Source organism: Panicum virgatum, chromosome 6K (genome assembly GCF_016808335.1).
Source record: "Panicum virgatum strain AP13 chromosome 6K, P.virgatum_v5, whole genome shotgun sequence".
Classification (NCBI taxonomy): Eukaryota; Viridiplantae; Streptophyta; class Magnoliopsida; order Poales; family Poaceae; genus Panicum; species Panicum virgatum.
The window spans coordinates 30,000,243-30,018,355 of record NC_053141.1 but is presented as its reverse complement, the minus strand read 5'-3'; the positions used below and the strand labels follow the sequence as shown (position 1 = coordinate 30,018,355).

The following is an 18,113-nucleotide window of genomic DNA, read 5'->3' as shown; positions in this document are numbered from 1 at the left end:
TTACTCTACCCATTTCCTGGCTTCATCACAATTAGTAATTATGTAGTGCCTCATCTTTTGAAGTTCAACTTTCTCCAAATTCTTAACGTTATTTCCTCTCCTCTTGTAATCAATTTCACTAAATATGCTTAGATCACTTGGAGGCTCATTCACAACTGTATTTTCATGACGATCAGCTCGACTCAGCTTGGTGTCGATGTTGAAGAATCGAGAGCAAATTGTAAGACACTCCTCAGCTATGTATGCCTCGGCTATTGATCCTTCTGGTTGTGCCTTGTTCCTGACATATCCTTTAACAGTACGTAGATACCTCTCTACTGGATACATCCATCTGTAACACACGGGCCCTCCTAGTTTAGCCTCTTCAGCTAGATGGACCGGCAAATGAATCATTATGTCAAAAAATGCAGGCGGGAAAACCATCTCAAGCTGACAAAGAGTCTCTTTAATTGAACTGTCTAGTTTGTCAAGATCTGCTGGCACCAACTCATTTGAACAAAGTGCACTGAAGAACCTACTGAGCTCAATCAATGGCCTGGCAACATCTTCTGGCAAAATCCTTCGAATGACTAAGGGCAATAGTTTTTGTAGAATAATATAGTAGTCATGAGTTTTGAGTCCAGACACCTTACATGTTTTATCGTCAACACATCTCTTTAAATTGGAGCAGAACCCATCAGGCATCTTCACTCCTTGAAGAAATTGGCATAAAATCCTCTTGTCATCCTTGTCTAGAGAGTACAACGCTGCTGGCAAGGTGTACGTGTCATCATCAATCATAGGATGCTGATCTTGCCTGATCCCAAGGTGTTCCATGTCAAGGCGGGTATTCTCACTGTCCTTACATTTCCCTTCGATTTCAAGCAAAGTCCCTAATATGCTCTCGCATATGTTTTTCTCAATATGCATCACGTCCAAATTATGCCTTATGAGCAAAGAAGACCAGTAGGGGAGCTAAAAAAAAATACTCTTCTTCCTCCAATTGTGCCATCTTGCGTCTTCATCACGCTTCCTCTTTTTTGATATGTCCTTTCCAAATCCCGTTTGATGAAAAGTTGCATATTGGTCTAATACATCTTGACCAGACAGTGGAACTGGAGCCTCCCTGGTTTCCTCCTCATTGTTGAAGCTCATCTTGTTCATGCGCCATGGATGGTCTAAGGGCAAAAACCGACGATGTCCCATGTAGCAGAACTTCTTCCCATGTTTCAACCACAAATAATCTGTATCCTTGTGACAGTAAGGACATGCAAATTTTCCTTTTGTGCTCCAACCAGAAAGCATCACATATGCAGGGAAGTCATTGATTGTCCAAAGTAGCATAGCACGTAGTGTAAAGTTTTCCTTTGCCTTTACATCCCTACAATTAACACCAGTATTCCACAACTCCTTCAACTCATCAATGAGGGGCCTCAAGTAAACATCAATATTCATTCCAGGAGTTTTCTTGCCAGGTATCAACATCGACATGATCCAATAAGATTGTTTCTCATACAACCAAGGAGGCAAATTGTAAGGTATTAGGATAACAGGCCAACAACTGTAAGTAACATTTTGCATACCAAATGGGTTGAAGCCATCAGAAGCAAGACCCAGTCGAACGTTACGAGCTTCTATAAATTGTGGAAACGTATTGTCCACGTGCTTCCATGCCTTGGAGTCAGCAGGATGATGTAGTTTGCCATCATCTATTCTTCCTTCCTCATGCCAACACATTTCTGATGACGTTCTCTCTGACATGTACAATCTGCGTAGCCGAGGTGTGAGAGGGAAGTACCGAAGGATTTTGTTTGGGACACGACGACGTTTCGTATCATGACCATCGTCCACATGGCCATCACCATGGTCATCTGTTTTCCACCTAGACGCTTTACATTTGGGGCATATATCCAGCTTCTTGTATTCCTTCCAAAATAACACACAATGATTCTCACATGCATCTATCTTGATATAGTCCAAGCCTAGATCGCGAACGACACTTTGCACTTTCTCCATTGTGTTTGGGACACAATGACCTTTAGGGAGAATCTTTGAGATCAGAAAGAGTACCCCCTCCAATGCTTTGTTACTTATCCCATACATGCACTTAACCTGGAAAAGTTCCACAATAAAAGATATCTTTGTACCATCTTCACAACCTGGATATAATTCCTTTTTTGCCTCCTGTAGTAACTTGAAGAAGATCTTGGCTTCCTCGTTTGGCTCGTTTTCATCAACGATCTCTCCTCGTATTTCACCTCTGATTAGGGATTTAATCAAATTACTGGCCTCATCATCTTCACTCGGTGCGCCGCCTTCTTCATTGTCTACTCCAGAATCATGTGGTGCACCTTCATCATCGTTCTGTACTTGTACATCTGCTGCTGCTGGGTAGTCATTGTGTACTTGTACATCACTAGGTCCTACATCTTCATTGTGAAATACCACATCAGCTGAACCTTCCCCTTCCATTATAAAACTTTCAGCAAAACCTGTTGAAAGGACATGAATCTGAAGCACAGCCCGTGTTCTGTGTGACATGCATAGACATTTACGGCACGGACATGCTGCAGTTCCACCCCTCGAAGTGCCACTATATGTCCTGTCCAAAAACTGCATGAATTTGTTCTGCCAGTCGGTTGAAGAACGAGGCAAGCGCATCCAACTCCTATCATCGCCTGACATCTGCGTGATGAAGATGAACGATGGTCACCAATTTAGCTAGCGTATTTATGTACATAATTGAACTATATATGTGCAGCCCATAGTGATCTTGTACCTTTCACCGTGAGGACAGCTTGTTTGATTGATCGATCGACGTGGAAATCAGGGCAGAAATCAGCTATACTCTACCTAAATTAATCACATTACAGCACAATTAGCGAGCTATAGGGTTATACAAATTAGACATCGGAGGCTGGGAGCTTTTTATTCTCATACCTTCAAAACGGGTTGCACCTTTATGGAGGTCCGAAGGGCAGTGGAGTGGAGGTCGATCGGAGGAGTCCAGATGCCGAGCAGCGGCGGCGGTCGCCCTCTGAGTCAGCGAATATACACTTCCAATTTTCAATTACATGCCATGCACACACCAATGACCAATTGAATCAGAAAACCTAAACTACCAGTTTGTTCGTAAGCGGATTGAGATGTAGTACACACTAGACAGTAGAGTAGAGAAACCTCGAGGGGACTTGGCAAGATGCTGGCGGCCGGTGCTTGGGGATAATGGAGATGGGAAATTGATGGGCGACCTAAGCTGCTGTGGCCACACCCGGCGGCGTGCTTGCTTCGGGACTCGAGAGGGAGACGATGCGCGGAAGAGTTTGCGAAAAGGAGGGGACATATTGATTTGCGGGAAGGATGGAGATAGGGTCGGGTTGGTGGTTTTATGACCCAATAATAATATTCGTTCAAGAGGTAAATAAACTTAAACCTATGCTGTAATGAACACACATGCATAGCGTAGTGGTAGAGTAAGTTTTATATGAACTCAAGCTCCAGGGTTCGAATCCTGTGGGGAGTCCCCAATTCTTTTTTTTTCCCACTTTTTATTTTTGGCATTTTTGAAGCCCTAGATGGTTCGAAATTGAAAAGACATGAACACCAACTTTGCTACACTCATCAAGATGTACAATTGTTATATAGGTCATTTTTTAATTCGAGAAAGTGTTTAAAAAGTTTAGTTCTAAATTGACAAGTCTTAGACATAGTATCATAAACTCTATTTGAGATCCACAGATCTGTACCTAGACTTTTTAAACAATTTCTCAAATCGAAAAATGACCTATATAAAAAGTGTAGATCTTGATGAGCCTAGCAAACTTGGTATTCAAAAGTTTTTCAACCGAGGCCGTTTAGGGTTTCGTTTCACAAAGTTTGACCAAGTCAAATTTTAACTTTTTTTGAAAACAAAGTTACGTATCGTCAAACCTATGGTGTAACAAACACACATACATAGCGCAGTGGTAGAGTAAGTTTCATATGAACCCAAGCTTCAGGGTTCAAATCCTGTGGGGAGCAGTTTTTGAAATTTTTATATGTGTCCCCAATTCTTTTTTTTCCACTTTTTATTTTTGGCATTTTTGAAGCCCTAGATGGTTTGAAATTGAAAGAATGTAAGGTTCATCTGAATATCTCAACATGGAAGTAGCAATGTCGATAATACCAAATTTATCCCTAGTGTACTGGTAGCTGGCACATCATACCAATCACATTGAAATAATAAAATAATTACAGTAATAGGTAAACTTGGTCAAAAAATTCCATAGATTCATACAACATCATAGTTTGCCTCCACAAACATCCCATTAAAGTTTTAAATAATGTGTGAGACCATATATGACTTCGTGACGCTGTGCATCACCACTTTCTCAAAAACAATTGTAACTATATGGGGCAAAGCGTTAGCAAAATTTTATATTGTACCAATAGGTAAAAATTTAATATTAAAATCTGGCACAAAATATTAGATTTGAGAAAGAAAATAAAAAGGTTGGCAAAACATTGAAAAATTGGGAGACCTGGACTATCCCGCCAAATATTTCCAAAACATTTGAGTCAGGACCGAAAACTCTCGCGCGTGCCCACCCCCGTATGACTCCCCCCCCACCCTGCGGCCCCCTCGTTTCGCAACTTTTCATATCCCGTCCCAGTAAACAACACCACCGCCTCCTCCTCCACATGGTTAGGGTTCTTGGATTCCCCCAAATAGAAGTCGAACATGACGACAACTCCAACGAGTGGAACACCTCCGTCCTCGACGTCGATGCGCACACCTGCAGGAGCGGGGATGCCAACAACTCCGCCGGCGGCGGCGGCGGCAAGTTCATCCAGACCCAACGCCACCATGTCCCTTTTTGGGGCAACACGTTCATCTGGGACGCCAACAACTCCGGCGGCGGCGGCGGCGCTGGCAAGTTCATACAGACCCAATGCCACCATGTCCCTTTTTGGGGCAACACGTTCGTCCGGGTCGACAGCAGCACTTGGTGATGAACAAGAGAGCTCCCTGCCAATCAATGATAGGTAACATCTGTTGGCTTCCTATTTTTGGATTCAACATCTCGGGTTTAGGGTTCTAGATATATAATCTTGAAAACGTTCTGGGAAACATGTAGCCTAAGAGCATCGATGCTGCAGGGACATGCAGGAAGCAGTGCACCATGGGGATAATGTAGATCGAATGCATGGGATTAATGATATGTAGGGATTAATGAGTTTGGTCTCTGTCCATACACATAGTATACATACATGTTGGTTTCCTTTAATTTCAGTCATGGGGATAATGTAGATCGAAAGCATGGGATTAATGATATGTAGGGTTATGATTTTGCTCTCTGTCCATACACATATGGCAATAAGTTCAGTGATTAGGATATTGCTTTTTATCAAATTATGCACTATAGATTCAGATCTTAGCTCAAACTCAAAATGAGCTATGTATAAGAAGTTTCAAATCCTAATATCCCATTTTCCTAGCCTCACGCTATTTACGATTTGATATCTATGAGTTGATATGCCAGCAGATAAATCTTATTTCGCCTAGTCATATCTAGCCATATTCTATGTGCTCTAAATGAGTAAGTGCCAAAGTACTGACATAATTCTAATTTAGAAAGGGACTGTAAGCATTTCATATCAATTAAGCTATGAAGAACAAGTGTGCAATATTTTGTGTTTCCTAGTATAAATATTTTTTTGGTTTACTTTAATTTCAGTCATGGGGGTGCACATATAGTTCAAATAAGTGGCACTAATTTTTAATTACTTTCTCTGTCTGTACACATACTATATGTACACTGGTTTCCTTTTAAGTATATTGCTGTATCGTCACTAGTGCTTAAGTTCGATACTATTGTAATATTTGGCAGCTCGGATCAAACATGGACTCTCTATTTCACTTGCGAGGGGTTGCCGGGGGGGGGGGGGCAAGAGTCTTCTACTATTACAATCACTAGGGCTGATCTCACCCTGAGTAACTTGCTTGCAATTAAATTACAATTGGGGTATAGGGTAAGGGACTATTTGTACTACAAGAGGAGATGTGGTAATGCAGTAACATTACATGAAATCGAAGAAGAAGGCAATGCAGATGCTATGATAGCATGTAATGAGGAGGAAAGACAGGTCAGACTATTGCTGTCCAAGGAACAAAAAATAGACCAGAATGTGAACATAACACCCTTGAAAGTACCTGGAAGGAGACCCATTAGGGAAGAGAATATAGATGAAGATGAGGAGTCAATTGATGCTTACAAGGAATGGCTGCACGTCATGCATAAGGAAAACCGATTCATGGGTAAGTGTTATGTTGGACTCCTATATATTTAAAAATTGTTGTATTATTTTATATTGGAGAAGCCTTTGTACTAATATTAGCTTGGCTGACCCAGATTTGAAAGATATCGACAGGGATGACACCACCAAAACTTACAAAGAATGGTTAAGGGTGCAAGGACAACTGAATGATATTAGTAATATAACATCTGTCCCTACATGTCTATTGTTAATATTCCTTCACAAACATATTATATCTTACACAAGTGACCAATATTTTCTGCAGTGGCATATGTGGACAGTAATCATCATACAGATGTAGTACTTTCAAGTGAAGATAGCAACCCCACACCACCAGTAAACAGACCATCTCATGCTCGGCGTTTCATTCCACAGGGAGAGGGAACTAGTAAGTAATGATTATTTTCAGTTTATTGTGAGGTTCAGTTAATTTTAAACTATGTCAACAGTTTTTTAAGTGTTTTGCTTTCTATATATTTGTTTTTCATGGACAAGACTCCAAAAAGAGGAAGCCAAGAGGTAACTTGAAAGGATGGATAGCAACAAACAAGAGAACCAGGGAGGCATCTCAGAAGCTTAGCATCCAGTTCTCTAGGCTTGGAGGACCTGTAGGTTCAAACAAATGAATATTTGTTGATGAAATAACACTGTTCACGAGGAAAAGAGCACCTCTCATCGGAGTACGAACATGGAGAGATATCCATGTGGATGTCAAAATTGCAATAGCAAACGATGTGCTGGTAAGCTTCTGTTATCCATGTGGATGTCAAAATTTCAATACCAAATTATTGATTAAGAAGTGATTTATTTAGGCTTTACCTTGAGCAGGCTAAGTGGGACCTTGAGGATAATGAGGCGAACAGAATCAAGATATGGACGGTGGCTAATGAACGTTACAAAGGATGGCGATCTACATTTAGTGCTACCTACAAGGCGTACACCACCTATGAAGAGAGAATGAGACATAGGCCAGAAGAATTAGACATTGTTGAGTGGCACTATCTGGTGTCCTATTTTGGCACTGAAGAATTCCAGGTTTGTTCCCAATTTTTTTAAAAACTTGCCAATTCCACTTCTGACATCAAGGTTTATGTTTTGCGCACTGCTGATTTTATAAAAATCAAATCATTGCTGATTCTGTGCAGAGGATTAGCAATAAGAATTCTCAGAATCGGCACAATCGACAGATACACCATGTTACAGGATCAAAGGGTTTTTCTCAATTGAGCTATGAGAAGGTAAAAAATTATGTCACAAGGTTTTCCTTCAGGCATTTTGTTTATGGTTTGTGCTTGTGCCCCCGAATGACAATGACATGATATTGTTATAACCTATATAGTCTTTGTATTTGAAAGAGATATTTGGCCCACTGCCCACTACAAAAAAATATATTTTGCATGCTTGTATACAGAAAGCTGAAAAGTACTAAAACTATTATGTGCCAAAAAAAAGAACTTGGATTCCTTTAATTTTTCAATAGCAATAAATATTTCTGTTATCTTTTGTTTTTAAATTCCTGGTGGATATCTTCCTGATCTTTACAGTTTATAAAAGCTTCTACATTTCCCTAGATTATGAAATATGGCTAATTTTTTTACATTCTTGCCTAATTAGAGGGACCAACTAACTGGTGAAGAACCAAATGATATGGAGCTTTTTATGATGACCCACCAACAAAATGGACAATGGACAAGCGAGGAATCTAGGGAAGTCTATGTGAGTATTAAACAGTTTTTACAACCCTTATTAAGTGATGCAACTTTCCTCGCTTAGAATTAAAGTTTTAATTAACTAAATGTCTTTGCTTTGTTAGGACAATGCAACCAGGAAGATTATGGAGCTGGAGTCAAGGCCTGACGCAAATGTCGTCTCAGACTTGGAGCAGAACCAGATTTTCCAATCAACCTACAAGGAAACGAGAAAAATCAAATCAAACAAGATGCATGCTAATGGTTACCTTGCAAGGTACCCAACTAGAAAGGAGCTACTGTCGGAGGACTACCAGCGCAAACTCCAACAGGAGGAAGCCCTCATTGAATCATTTGGACGGCTGCAAGATAGACTAGAAGCTCAAGAAGTTGAAAGGGAAGCCGAGAGGCAATAACATAGGCGTCAGCTTGAACAGATGAACAAGGAAAGGGAGGCTGATAGAGAAGCACTTAGGCAAGCTATGTTAATGTTGCAAGCAGCCAAACAGCAAGCTTCAGTACAAAAGGTAATATTAACAACATCTATGTTCTCATAGTTTATTGAACTGAAAATCATGATCTTGAACCCAATTCGAAATGCAGGCTAGCACAATTGTGGAGCCAACTGAAAATGTTGCTGCTGCTGCAACAATTGAGGGGACACAAAATGTAACAACTACAGAGGGAGAAAACATGATGCATAGTCAGCAGGTAGTTTGATGATAATTGAAGAATGTTTAATTGTAACATGCATGTCATATTCTTGTCAAGGGGTGTAATTTTTACTACCAACCATTTATTTTCAGGTTACACAAGAAACCAGCCAGCCAGAACAACAAACCCCTTCTTCCGCAGCTGAAGAACGTCTCACTAGAGGGCGCATGACTAGAAGTAATTCGGCAGCGAATTCGGGTGCTGTTTATACTACAGCAAAGCAACTGAAGGAAATTGCGGCTAGGAAAAGATATGCATTGTCCAAAAAGAATACACAGGTACAATGTGAAACCTTTTATCTCTCTTTGCATTAAAAAGGAACATATAGTCCTTTTGGAGAAGTACATAGCTATTCTTTTGTTCTGCTCCTAAATATGGTCCAGGCTTAGTTTCCTCTTGCTGATTAGAAATATATATGGATGTGTTTGTGCTCATAAAATGTCTTGGGAGGCAGCTGCATGTATGTTTATATTTGCTTTTCGCTTCAAAGTTCATGGTTGATAGTACTGCAGCTCACAGAACTCTAGTACTGCAGCTCGTGTTTTGCTTTAGTGTTCAATTAGCTTTGCCACCACTAGTCTCAGTTTAACTAATGCATGTCAATGATTTTTTCAGGAGGAATCTTGAGTTTGAGAAGGAGCATGCGAATGGTGGGACCATGGCCAACATACATATCAAGGGAACCTTCCCTGCTATAGTAGACATTAGTCTTTTGAAACAGTTGTCTGTGCTTCAAACAGTTGTCTGTGCTTGACACATTATTATGTGTTAAGCTATCTACTTGTGTTCTCATTTACTTTGACACTCGGTGTGTTTCGTTGAAGATTTTGTATGAACAAATTATATTTCGTTTTAATGGATGTCGTTGCTTCATTCATTATGTGTTTGTAGTTTTGCGATTATTGATTTAAGCTACCAAACAAAGTGTCGCAACATGAATTATTAATATATTAATCTGGCGTTGCAATATATGATGGCACATATAACAACCACATTTAGTCTTGGCAATAGGTACGATAATCGTGGCAATAGAGAAACTATCTCTTGCAACTACAAAAAGATGACGGTGGCAATAGAGGAATCTACCTATAGCAACCAGCTAGTTAGTAACGTGGCAATAGATGACCTGTCTGTAGCAACCAACCTAAGTAACGTGGCAATAGCCTATGCCATCTATAGCAACCATTTAGAAACGTGGCAATATAGGACCTCTCTGTAGCAACCAACCCGAAGAGACGTTGCAATAACCTAAGCCACCTATAGCAACCATTTAGGCGACGTGGCAATAGAGAACCTCTATTGCAATGCTTTCTCTGCGTAGCAACAACCACGATGGCAACACCTATGTTGCGTTGCGATTGCATTGTGTTGCTACACGACCAGCGTGTCGCAATACGTATTGCTAGCAACGCCTAGTTCGTTGCAATTGATACTATTGCCACACCCATAGTGGTTGCAATTGCTATTGTTACAACACTCACCAGGTGTTGCGAAAGAGTCAAAAGCGTTGCAATAGAGGGGCTGTGTGTCGCAACAAAAATGTGACCTGTTGCATTATGCTATTGCTACCCTTACAAGTGCAACGACATTTAACCAAAAAAATGGTAGCAAAATTACTATTGCTACCATTTTTGGGTCTTTTGCTACACTTTTAGGGCGTTGCATTTGTCCAAAAATCTTGTAGTGTAATTTTCTATATAGCCATAAAGATATAACCGAGGTCAAAACACCATGTTCATTTCAAGGTTAAAAATTCTTCACGACGCAAGAAAGGTACATCGCATTGCAAAGCTTATAAATCAATCTAAAGCAACATGAGAACAGAATGGATTGCTATCATGGTCAAAAGAGCTTAAAGATGGAGGTCCACAAACAAGTTTAAACACCACATTTACACAAGATTGCAAAAGGTAAATGCTATCATGATAAGCATTACATGGATAGGAAAGCATACATCAATAAGATTGAGACCAAGCTAGCAAAATGAGGGCATGAACAATGGAATGGATGCAAAGTGCAAATGCAAAGTTAGCAAAAACAAGTGTTAGCAAGGTTGAAAGGACCTTTCGATGTTGTTCCGCAACTAGCTTATTCAAAAATGTCAATGAAAAGGTTATTTATCGAAAAAGGACCAAGCAACCGAGCTAACAAGGTTTTAGAAGTAGGTTTATGGGTTTCCTATATTTTTTGCTTAAAACAAAAATTTTGAAGAGAGAGTGTTGGATATAGAAATTCTATGTAAGGTGGTTTTTAAAAAACTAGAGAGAAACAGAAGTTAGATTTTTTTTAAAATGCAACATGCAATGCAATGCAAGGGTAAGACGAACAACATGGTATGCAATGCAACACGGGGTGGGTGAACAAAATGATATGACATGATGAGGTGGTCTAAAACAAAACAAAAAGTTAGCCTAAGTTAACTAGCCACAAGTTTAGAATCAAAGGGTGGTGCAATGTTTCATAAATATCTCTAAAAAGACACAAAGAAAAAGACTCAAAACACTGATAGGCACACAAAAAGGTCTACAAGTTTCCCAAGATCAAATAACAAAGTGCTCCCTCAATAACATTTAGAATGAACAACATGAAGTTGTGGCTTTTGTTAGAGCAATGGCACAATGTTACTTGATATTCTGATTAAAGAGTGCAATGTAGACGGTCATATTAATATATATAAAATAAAAGATCGGGTTGCCTCCCGCAAAGCGCTTCATTTAAAGTCATAGAGCTCGACTTTCTTACCTTCAAATTGATGCGAAGCCATGGTCCTTCATGCAAGAGGTGAAGGTGTTCCATGCAACTCTTATTCCACTTCCCATGTTGGACATGATCAATCACGCTTAATGGAAAACTTGCCCAATCGTCTCTCACATCATCGTCACCTCCTTCTTTGTTGTCCTTCGTCGCTACCTTTCTTTTCACAGATTTTCCTCTTTGTCCAGATTGGGAGTTGCGCCAACCAATTGATCCAATGCAAGATGCACGAAATCTTCTTTCCAACAAATCTTCATTTGCCCAAAACGCATTCCAATTGAGGGAGTTATGCTCCTTTTTCCCCGTTACTGCAATCTGCCCCGTGCTGATTTCAGCACGTGCATCTCCGATGTTTGAGACATAGCTCCTCCCGTGGGTCTTCAATTGTATCGATCATGGATGCGTTGAATCGAGGACTTGATGGAGGTCCTGAATATTCAACTTTCTTGCATTGTAAATCTCTGGACTTGTGCACAAAATTGATGTGGCTTAGCGACATCCGTTCTTGAAACTTGAAGATGTTGATCAAAATTTTGGGCACGGTTTCCCTCCTCATCATTTGAGTTTCATGTCCTGCATGGTTAGTGAAATTCGGGGCTTCTCCCGACATGTGCTCTTTTAGGGTCATGAGCTTGACCAAGCGCAAAGCAAAATCGAGATTTGCAATTATTTGTAAACATATGCAACATAATCACATCCTCAATTAAATTTCATCAACAAGGCATGGTGTAATTAAATGCAGCATGTGTTTCTTGCATAGCGCGGAGCTCATTATTAGGCAGAGGTTCTTTAAGCATGAAATCAATATTCTCAAGAAACTCTAGCCTATCATCATGAAAAGAACAAGGCATAGAATTTGAACTTTCATTCCGACTATCGGTTCGAGCATGAGATTTTTAAAGATTATCAACAAAACCAATAGAAGCTTGAGAATTCAATGTATACCTTGGCCTCGGAGCTTTTTCATACTCATTGGAGTCATGGTGCTTTGTGCGAGATGTCATCTTGATGCACTCTTCGTGGTCCGTCGTGGTTTGCTTCTCACGTCTCCATGTGTTGAATGTTGCGCTCTTGTAATCCATCGTGGTTTGTTTGCAACATCTTCGTTTGTCGAAGGTCGACTGCTTGTGCCTTCATTTGCCAATGTCATTTGGGTTCTTCCTCTGCTCCAAGCCTCTGAATTTTATCATGTACGCTTGATGAAAGCATCGCCCAAGCTCTCCTTCATTGTTGTCATCGTCATCTTCTCAATCTTGTTCTCATCGCGTTGCTCCTGCCTATTCTTCATGGAATGTCTCCTATATGCTCAACAGAACATATACCAAAATATAGACCTATTAAAATATTTATGAAATTACCTTTCCAACGAGTGGTCATTCATCTTAAACCGAGTCCAAACGAGGGAGTTATGCCCGTTTCACTTTTGGCGCTGCGTGCTGTCCAGAAATTTTCAGAGTGCACAACCTTTGGCCATACCCGCTTGTAAGAATCTCCGATTGACTTGGTTCTTGATTCGTTGGAATGGGAACTTTGTGGAGCTTTTGAATATCCAAAAATATGCTGCTATTTGCTTCTGAAGTGGAGCTGGACATTGATGAGAACAATATCTTCTTGTGAATTCATCCGAAGATGTCAACGATCTCAATCATGTGGTCTTTGGAGCGTAGTGCCGTGCGTCCCTAGGCTTCAAGGTCATCACCATTGATTACCAGCAAATATCACGGCTTCAATGATTTGTCTTCTCCATTGTTCTTGCTCTACCCAAGGTGTCAGGATTGGAAGATGCTCCTGTGCTTCGTGTTGATGATCCGAACGGTTTCCTTCCTTGATAGCATCACTCGATTAGAAGTATATCGAGCATCCCACTGGAGAAGATAGGTGGTGTCGTGGTTCTTCTAATCTTGTTGCCTCCAGCTTTGGTCAACTTCAAATCATCATCTTTTGCGTACACAGCCTTCCAATCATCCTTTGACATCGTCATCACCTTCTTCGTCGGTTGCTACTGCCTCTGTCCTCGTTGAATTCCCCTTCATCTAGTGCAGAACATGTACCAAACTTCTGCTCCATTGCAAGGTGCATCAAATTATCTTTCCAACAAGTGGTCATTCGCCCCAATTGGACTCCAGATAAAGAAGTTATGCTTATTTTATTCCGGTGCTACAATCTATCCAGAGGGATTTCAGAGCGCGCAGCGTTGAAAGATTTTACCATAACTCTTCACACCGATCTCCAAAGTTGATGGTTCTTAATCCATTGGAAAGAAGACTTGACAGAGCTTCAAAATAATCTATTATTTTCTCATGGTACTTCTCTTATCTTGGATGAAAAACTCATCACAACAGTAACACTTCATAGATGATGATGATCGCACGATTTTCTTCGCGGGCATGCTTCATACCTATTGCTTGAACAAACAATACTTCCCAAAAGCATTAGTCTTTAAAATTAATTGACACGGTGGCATACCTTATTTATCATCTTTTGCTTTGGGGAGTGGGAAGTCAATAGCGGATGCTGGGCCACTAACAAAAGTTAGCACCTACCACTAAAGAGCGAATCTGATGTTGTTGCCGTTATGTCGATGTGGACATTGTCGATGTTCCATGTCGAGGCTCCTCGATCATCTTGTTGCCGATTGTTGAAATTTGTTGAAGTGGATTATGGACTTCTCGAAGTCCAAGTTTGGTGTCTAGCTTTTTCCACCTGCTTTCAAGGACATAAACAAGAAAACAAGGGTATATGCAATAATAAAAATTAGGGTTAGTTCAAAAAAACTAGATAGATCGCCCTAGGGTTCGAGTTACCGATCCCCGGCAATGGCGCCAGAAAAGCTTGTTGACGCTCCTTAGCGCCCCAATTTGTATACCGCAAGCGCACGGATCGTGGTAGCTTTTCCCTTAGAGTACTCCCCCAAGGTTTATCAATCCGTGGATCGACAAAGAACTACCTAAGGGTTTCCATCTAATCTAACGGATCTATCCTAACATGAAGCATGAATTGCACATATAGAGTAAACCTTTGATAGATATGAGTGTTGTGTAAAGGTTGATCTCATCCATGAACATAGGTATAACCATAGCCAAACCAAAGACATGACTAGGCCTATCGTCATCTAGTTGTAGTTCAAGCTAACGAGCAAATAAATCATGCATCTCAATCAATAGCATCCTTAAATCAAAACCTCCAATCCAACCCCTCGGGAACCCTTCTACTCAGGCCACGCCCTGTCACGACGCTCCCTTTGGACAAAAGCACCCCGAAGCATGCTAGACTTGTCGAACCCCCTTGGGTAGATCCGGTATGAACTCCTAGCCACCATAGCTACAAGAACACCCCATGCAATCTATCTCGAGAATAGATTTAGGAATAAGCGCGCCCAAGGCAAGAACGAAATAAAAAAGGAGAGACATGATCGCTAATAGATTCGGAAGACACGATTATCATTACTCACATAATAGATGTGTTTGGATCATCACCACCGTGTGCACACCATCGATGAATCCAACTAGCTCATGAACTCCGCCATGGCACAACCACGCAGGGAGGCCATGGCGGCTAGGGGTGGCCTAAGCCATCTCCTAGACAATTTCGAAGACTTGCGGTGGCCGTCGTCTCCCTCCGGTCTTGGCCCTAGGTTTCTGTCGAGTTCTGGGTGGATGGATGCCGCGAGTTGAATAAGGTGCGAGCTATTTATGAACCGAGAAAGCCACCGGTCGAAGGGGAGGCCGAACTACCTCGGAAACAGGCTAGGCCGGCCAGTTCATGGGCCTAGCCTCGGTCTCATCTTTCGCATGTAGACTCCTCGCATCTTCTAGAGTTTATGTCCTTCACGATTATACCCCTTTGGACGTCGTTATCTTGGAGATATCTTCGAAGAAAGGATAGGATAGGGAATCCTTCCTTAAATCTTCATTTGCTTTGCTTGATCCTGAAGTATCTTGATCTCATCTTCGTGGGCTTGGTCCTTTGGGCTCTCTTGGAGGATGGAGGTGCATGAATGGGCTTCGAATCAACATGGGCTTTGGCCTTCGTCTTTCTTCGTGTTAGCGCTAGATCACGGGCCTCGTCATTTCATGCTCCAAAATAGGCCAAAAACCTGCAAAAAATGAAGTTCCTCCAAAATATATGTGCAAATGTGAAAATGACCAATAATTAGGCCGGGGTTAGGACGGTTAGTGACTTTGATATTAAATTCATGCCATTATCAAGGATAAACAAGGGATAAAATGGGTACTTAAGGAGCGCCAACAGGTATTGACGCTCAGTAACTACCAATTCTAGGCGTCAACTTGATCAGAAAATCATGAGAGTTTGCATTTCTTACACGCATTATCTATCAAATAAATCCCAAAACACACTTTACCCTTAGAGAATTGCAGGTTGTGTTTTCAAGCTAATTTGCAGGTTGCAAGCACACTTTGGTCTGACATAAAATCACAGATAAAATCTGAGTGCCAATGCCAATGCCAAGATTGATGGCGGAGCAAGGAATATCAGTCTCCGTATCATGGGAAAAACCATGAAGTTCAAGTTCCAAAACAAGAGAGAATTATTCCTAATTCATGAGGATAGCAAAAAGCAAGGATTATGGGCTGAACCCAGTTGGATAGACTGGGACATTCATCACTATTCTTCCGAGCCCGCTTCGGAAGATTGGGACATTCATGATCTCCCATCCGAGTCGGTAGAGGAATACCAGAAGATCCCATATTTCATCACCAACACCGTGTGGGAAGATCTAGAAATCATGTACCCTACACACGAGGTTCCAGCTCCTGCACCACCTACACCACCAAAGAAGACCAATAAGGTGTCGTGCAAGAAGAAGAAGATGTCGACGCCCGCTACTACTTCTCCAAGTGCGAATGAAACGACCTCAATCTGATCAGGTATGGAGAAAGGTCCTGCTTTTCAGACTCTAAACCAAGAGCTAGCTTGGGGGAGGTTTCCTCCCCTAAGTCAACTATATCCTTTTAGTTGCTTTTTGAATAAAATTTAATAAAACCATCAAAACACAATAAATATTTATTGCTTTCTTTCCCTTTTATCATGCGTGGTAAGAATGTTTTAACTTCTCGTGAAAGTTGAAAGGATGAGTTTTGCTTTGTTCTTCCTTGCTTGATATAGTCTCGTGAAAATCCTAGTCGAGTACTATTGGAGTCCTTCCCAATGTCTATCGGGTAGCTTCCTTCTATCGACTAGTCCTACTTCTGTACGAGTAGTTACAATATTGTAAAGTCCTATCCTATGCGATACTCCTTACTCTCGAACATTCTATGCCTATAAGAAGTCCCGTCGCCCCGGGTCTGACAGTCTCGTTGCTACTTCTAGGTTTTGTAGTTCTAATGTTGTGGATTGAAATCCCACCATATGTAACCTCGGTTAATATTTCGTAGCCACAAATCTATTTTTCCCCTAGTTCATGTTAAAGCCCACATCGGAATTATACTTAATCTGATTGTCCCCTAGTTTAATTACTAGATAACAGCTTTGTTGAAAAAGGGTGATTAGTCAGGACTCTAGACAGTAGATTTTACTGCAAGACAATAGCTTTTGCTGCTTGACAATAGCTTAATTTCTACCTATGATCAGGAAAGGCACGCGAGCAGTATCTTACTATGTTTGCATCCTATATTGTCTTAATATGTGGTAACTAGATAGTAGAGAAATGCTATACAAACTGAGTTTTATGTGCTGGCACCTTTAATTTCTGATGGCTTCTGCAATATCATTACTGGTTAGAAATGGAAGGGGTTTCAGCAGTTCTAGAACTTGTTGGAGAGAGTCATGAGTCTATGTCAACGGACAAGACGAGCCGGTCATCTAAAAAAAGAGCTAAAGTTTAGGAACAATAGAGTCAGAAGTAGTAGATGAAATAAAAAAATGGCAATTTGCAAATACTGTAGAGCTCAGTTATCTTCTGCCAGGGAAAGGGACATCTCACCTCAATAGGAACATCGGATACCACTATCCTTAGATTACACAAGAAGATAGGGACAGGTTCCTAACAGCCTTGAAGTCAGAGTCTAATGATGGAGACCAACTCATCTTTGATCCAATAGTTTTTTGAGGTATAATTGCTAAGTACTTCATTAACGCGGAGATTGCATTTGGAAAATTTGAAGATCCTGCATGGAAAGTTACCAAATAATAAATTACTGCCAGCCATCGTTCAAAGTAATTGGTTGGCAAAGTGTGCAGGCAGATTGCCTTCTGTTATATGAAGAGGAGAAAGCTTATGTTGACTGACCAGTTCTCAAATTTGAATTCCCATGTTAGTTTGACAGAAAACTTTGATCCTCTAACGAAAACTTTGGGTACCTTGGTGTCATGGCACATTTCATTGATGAAGAGTTTGAGCTTCAAAAGAAGATCATTACATTCAAGCAAATTTCTTTCCCCCATACATCATACGCTGTGCAAGATGGCATTACTTCTTGCTTCATGGAGTGGGAATTGGTCGGTTAGCTATTCACCATAACTTTAGACAATGCCAATATCAATAACAAAGCCATAAAAGACATGTGTGATGCTTTTGGTGACCGGATGTTCTTTAGAGGTGAACACTTGCACATGAGGTGCACTAATCATGTTCTTAATATAATGGTTCAAGCTAGCTTAAAAGTGATTTGTAATGCAATCGGAAGTGTTCGTGCTATTATCAAAAGTGTTCATGATATT

The 18,113-nt window shown here is 40.8% G+C and overlaps 1 protein-coding gene across 1 annotated transcript; it reads left to right on the top strand.

The window, feature by feature from the left end:
* Window positions 1–6,777: 6,777 nt before the first annotated feature.
* Window positions 6,778–8,677, top strand: LOC120639162. The gene is made up of 6 exons (XM_039915180.1): window positions 6,778–7,016; window positions 7,105–7,311; window positions 7,422–7,514; window positions 7,891–7,992; window positions 8,090–8,491; window positions 8,568–8,677. Exons 2-5 carry the CDS (start codon window positions 7,234–7,236, stop codon window positions 8,378–8,380), a joined length of 564 nt encoding a protein of 187 aa, XP_039771114.1. The 5' UTR covers window positions 6,778–7,016; window positions 7,105–7,233; the 3' UTR covers window positions 8,381–8,491; window positions 8,568–8,677.
* The last annotated feature ends 9,436 nt before the right edge of the window (window positions 8,678–18,113 follow it).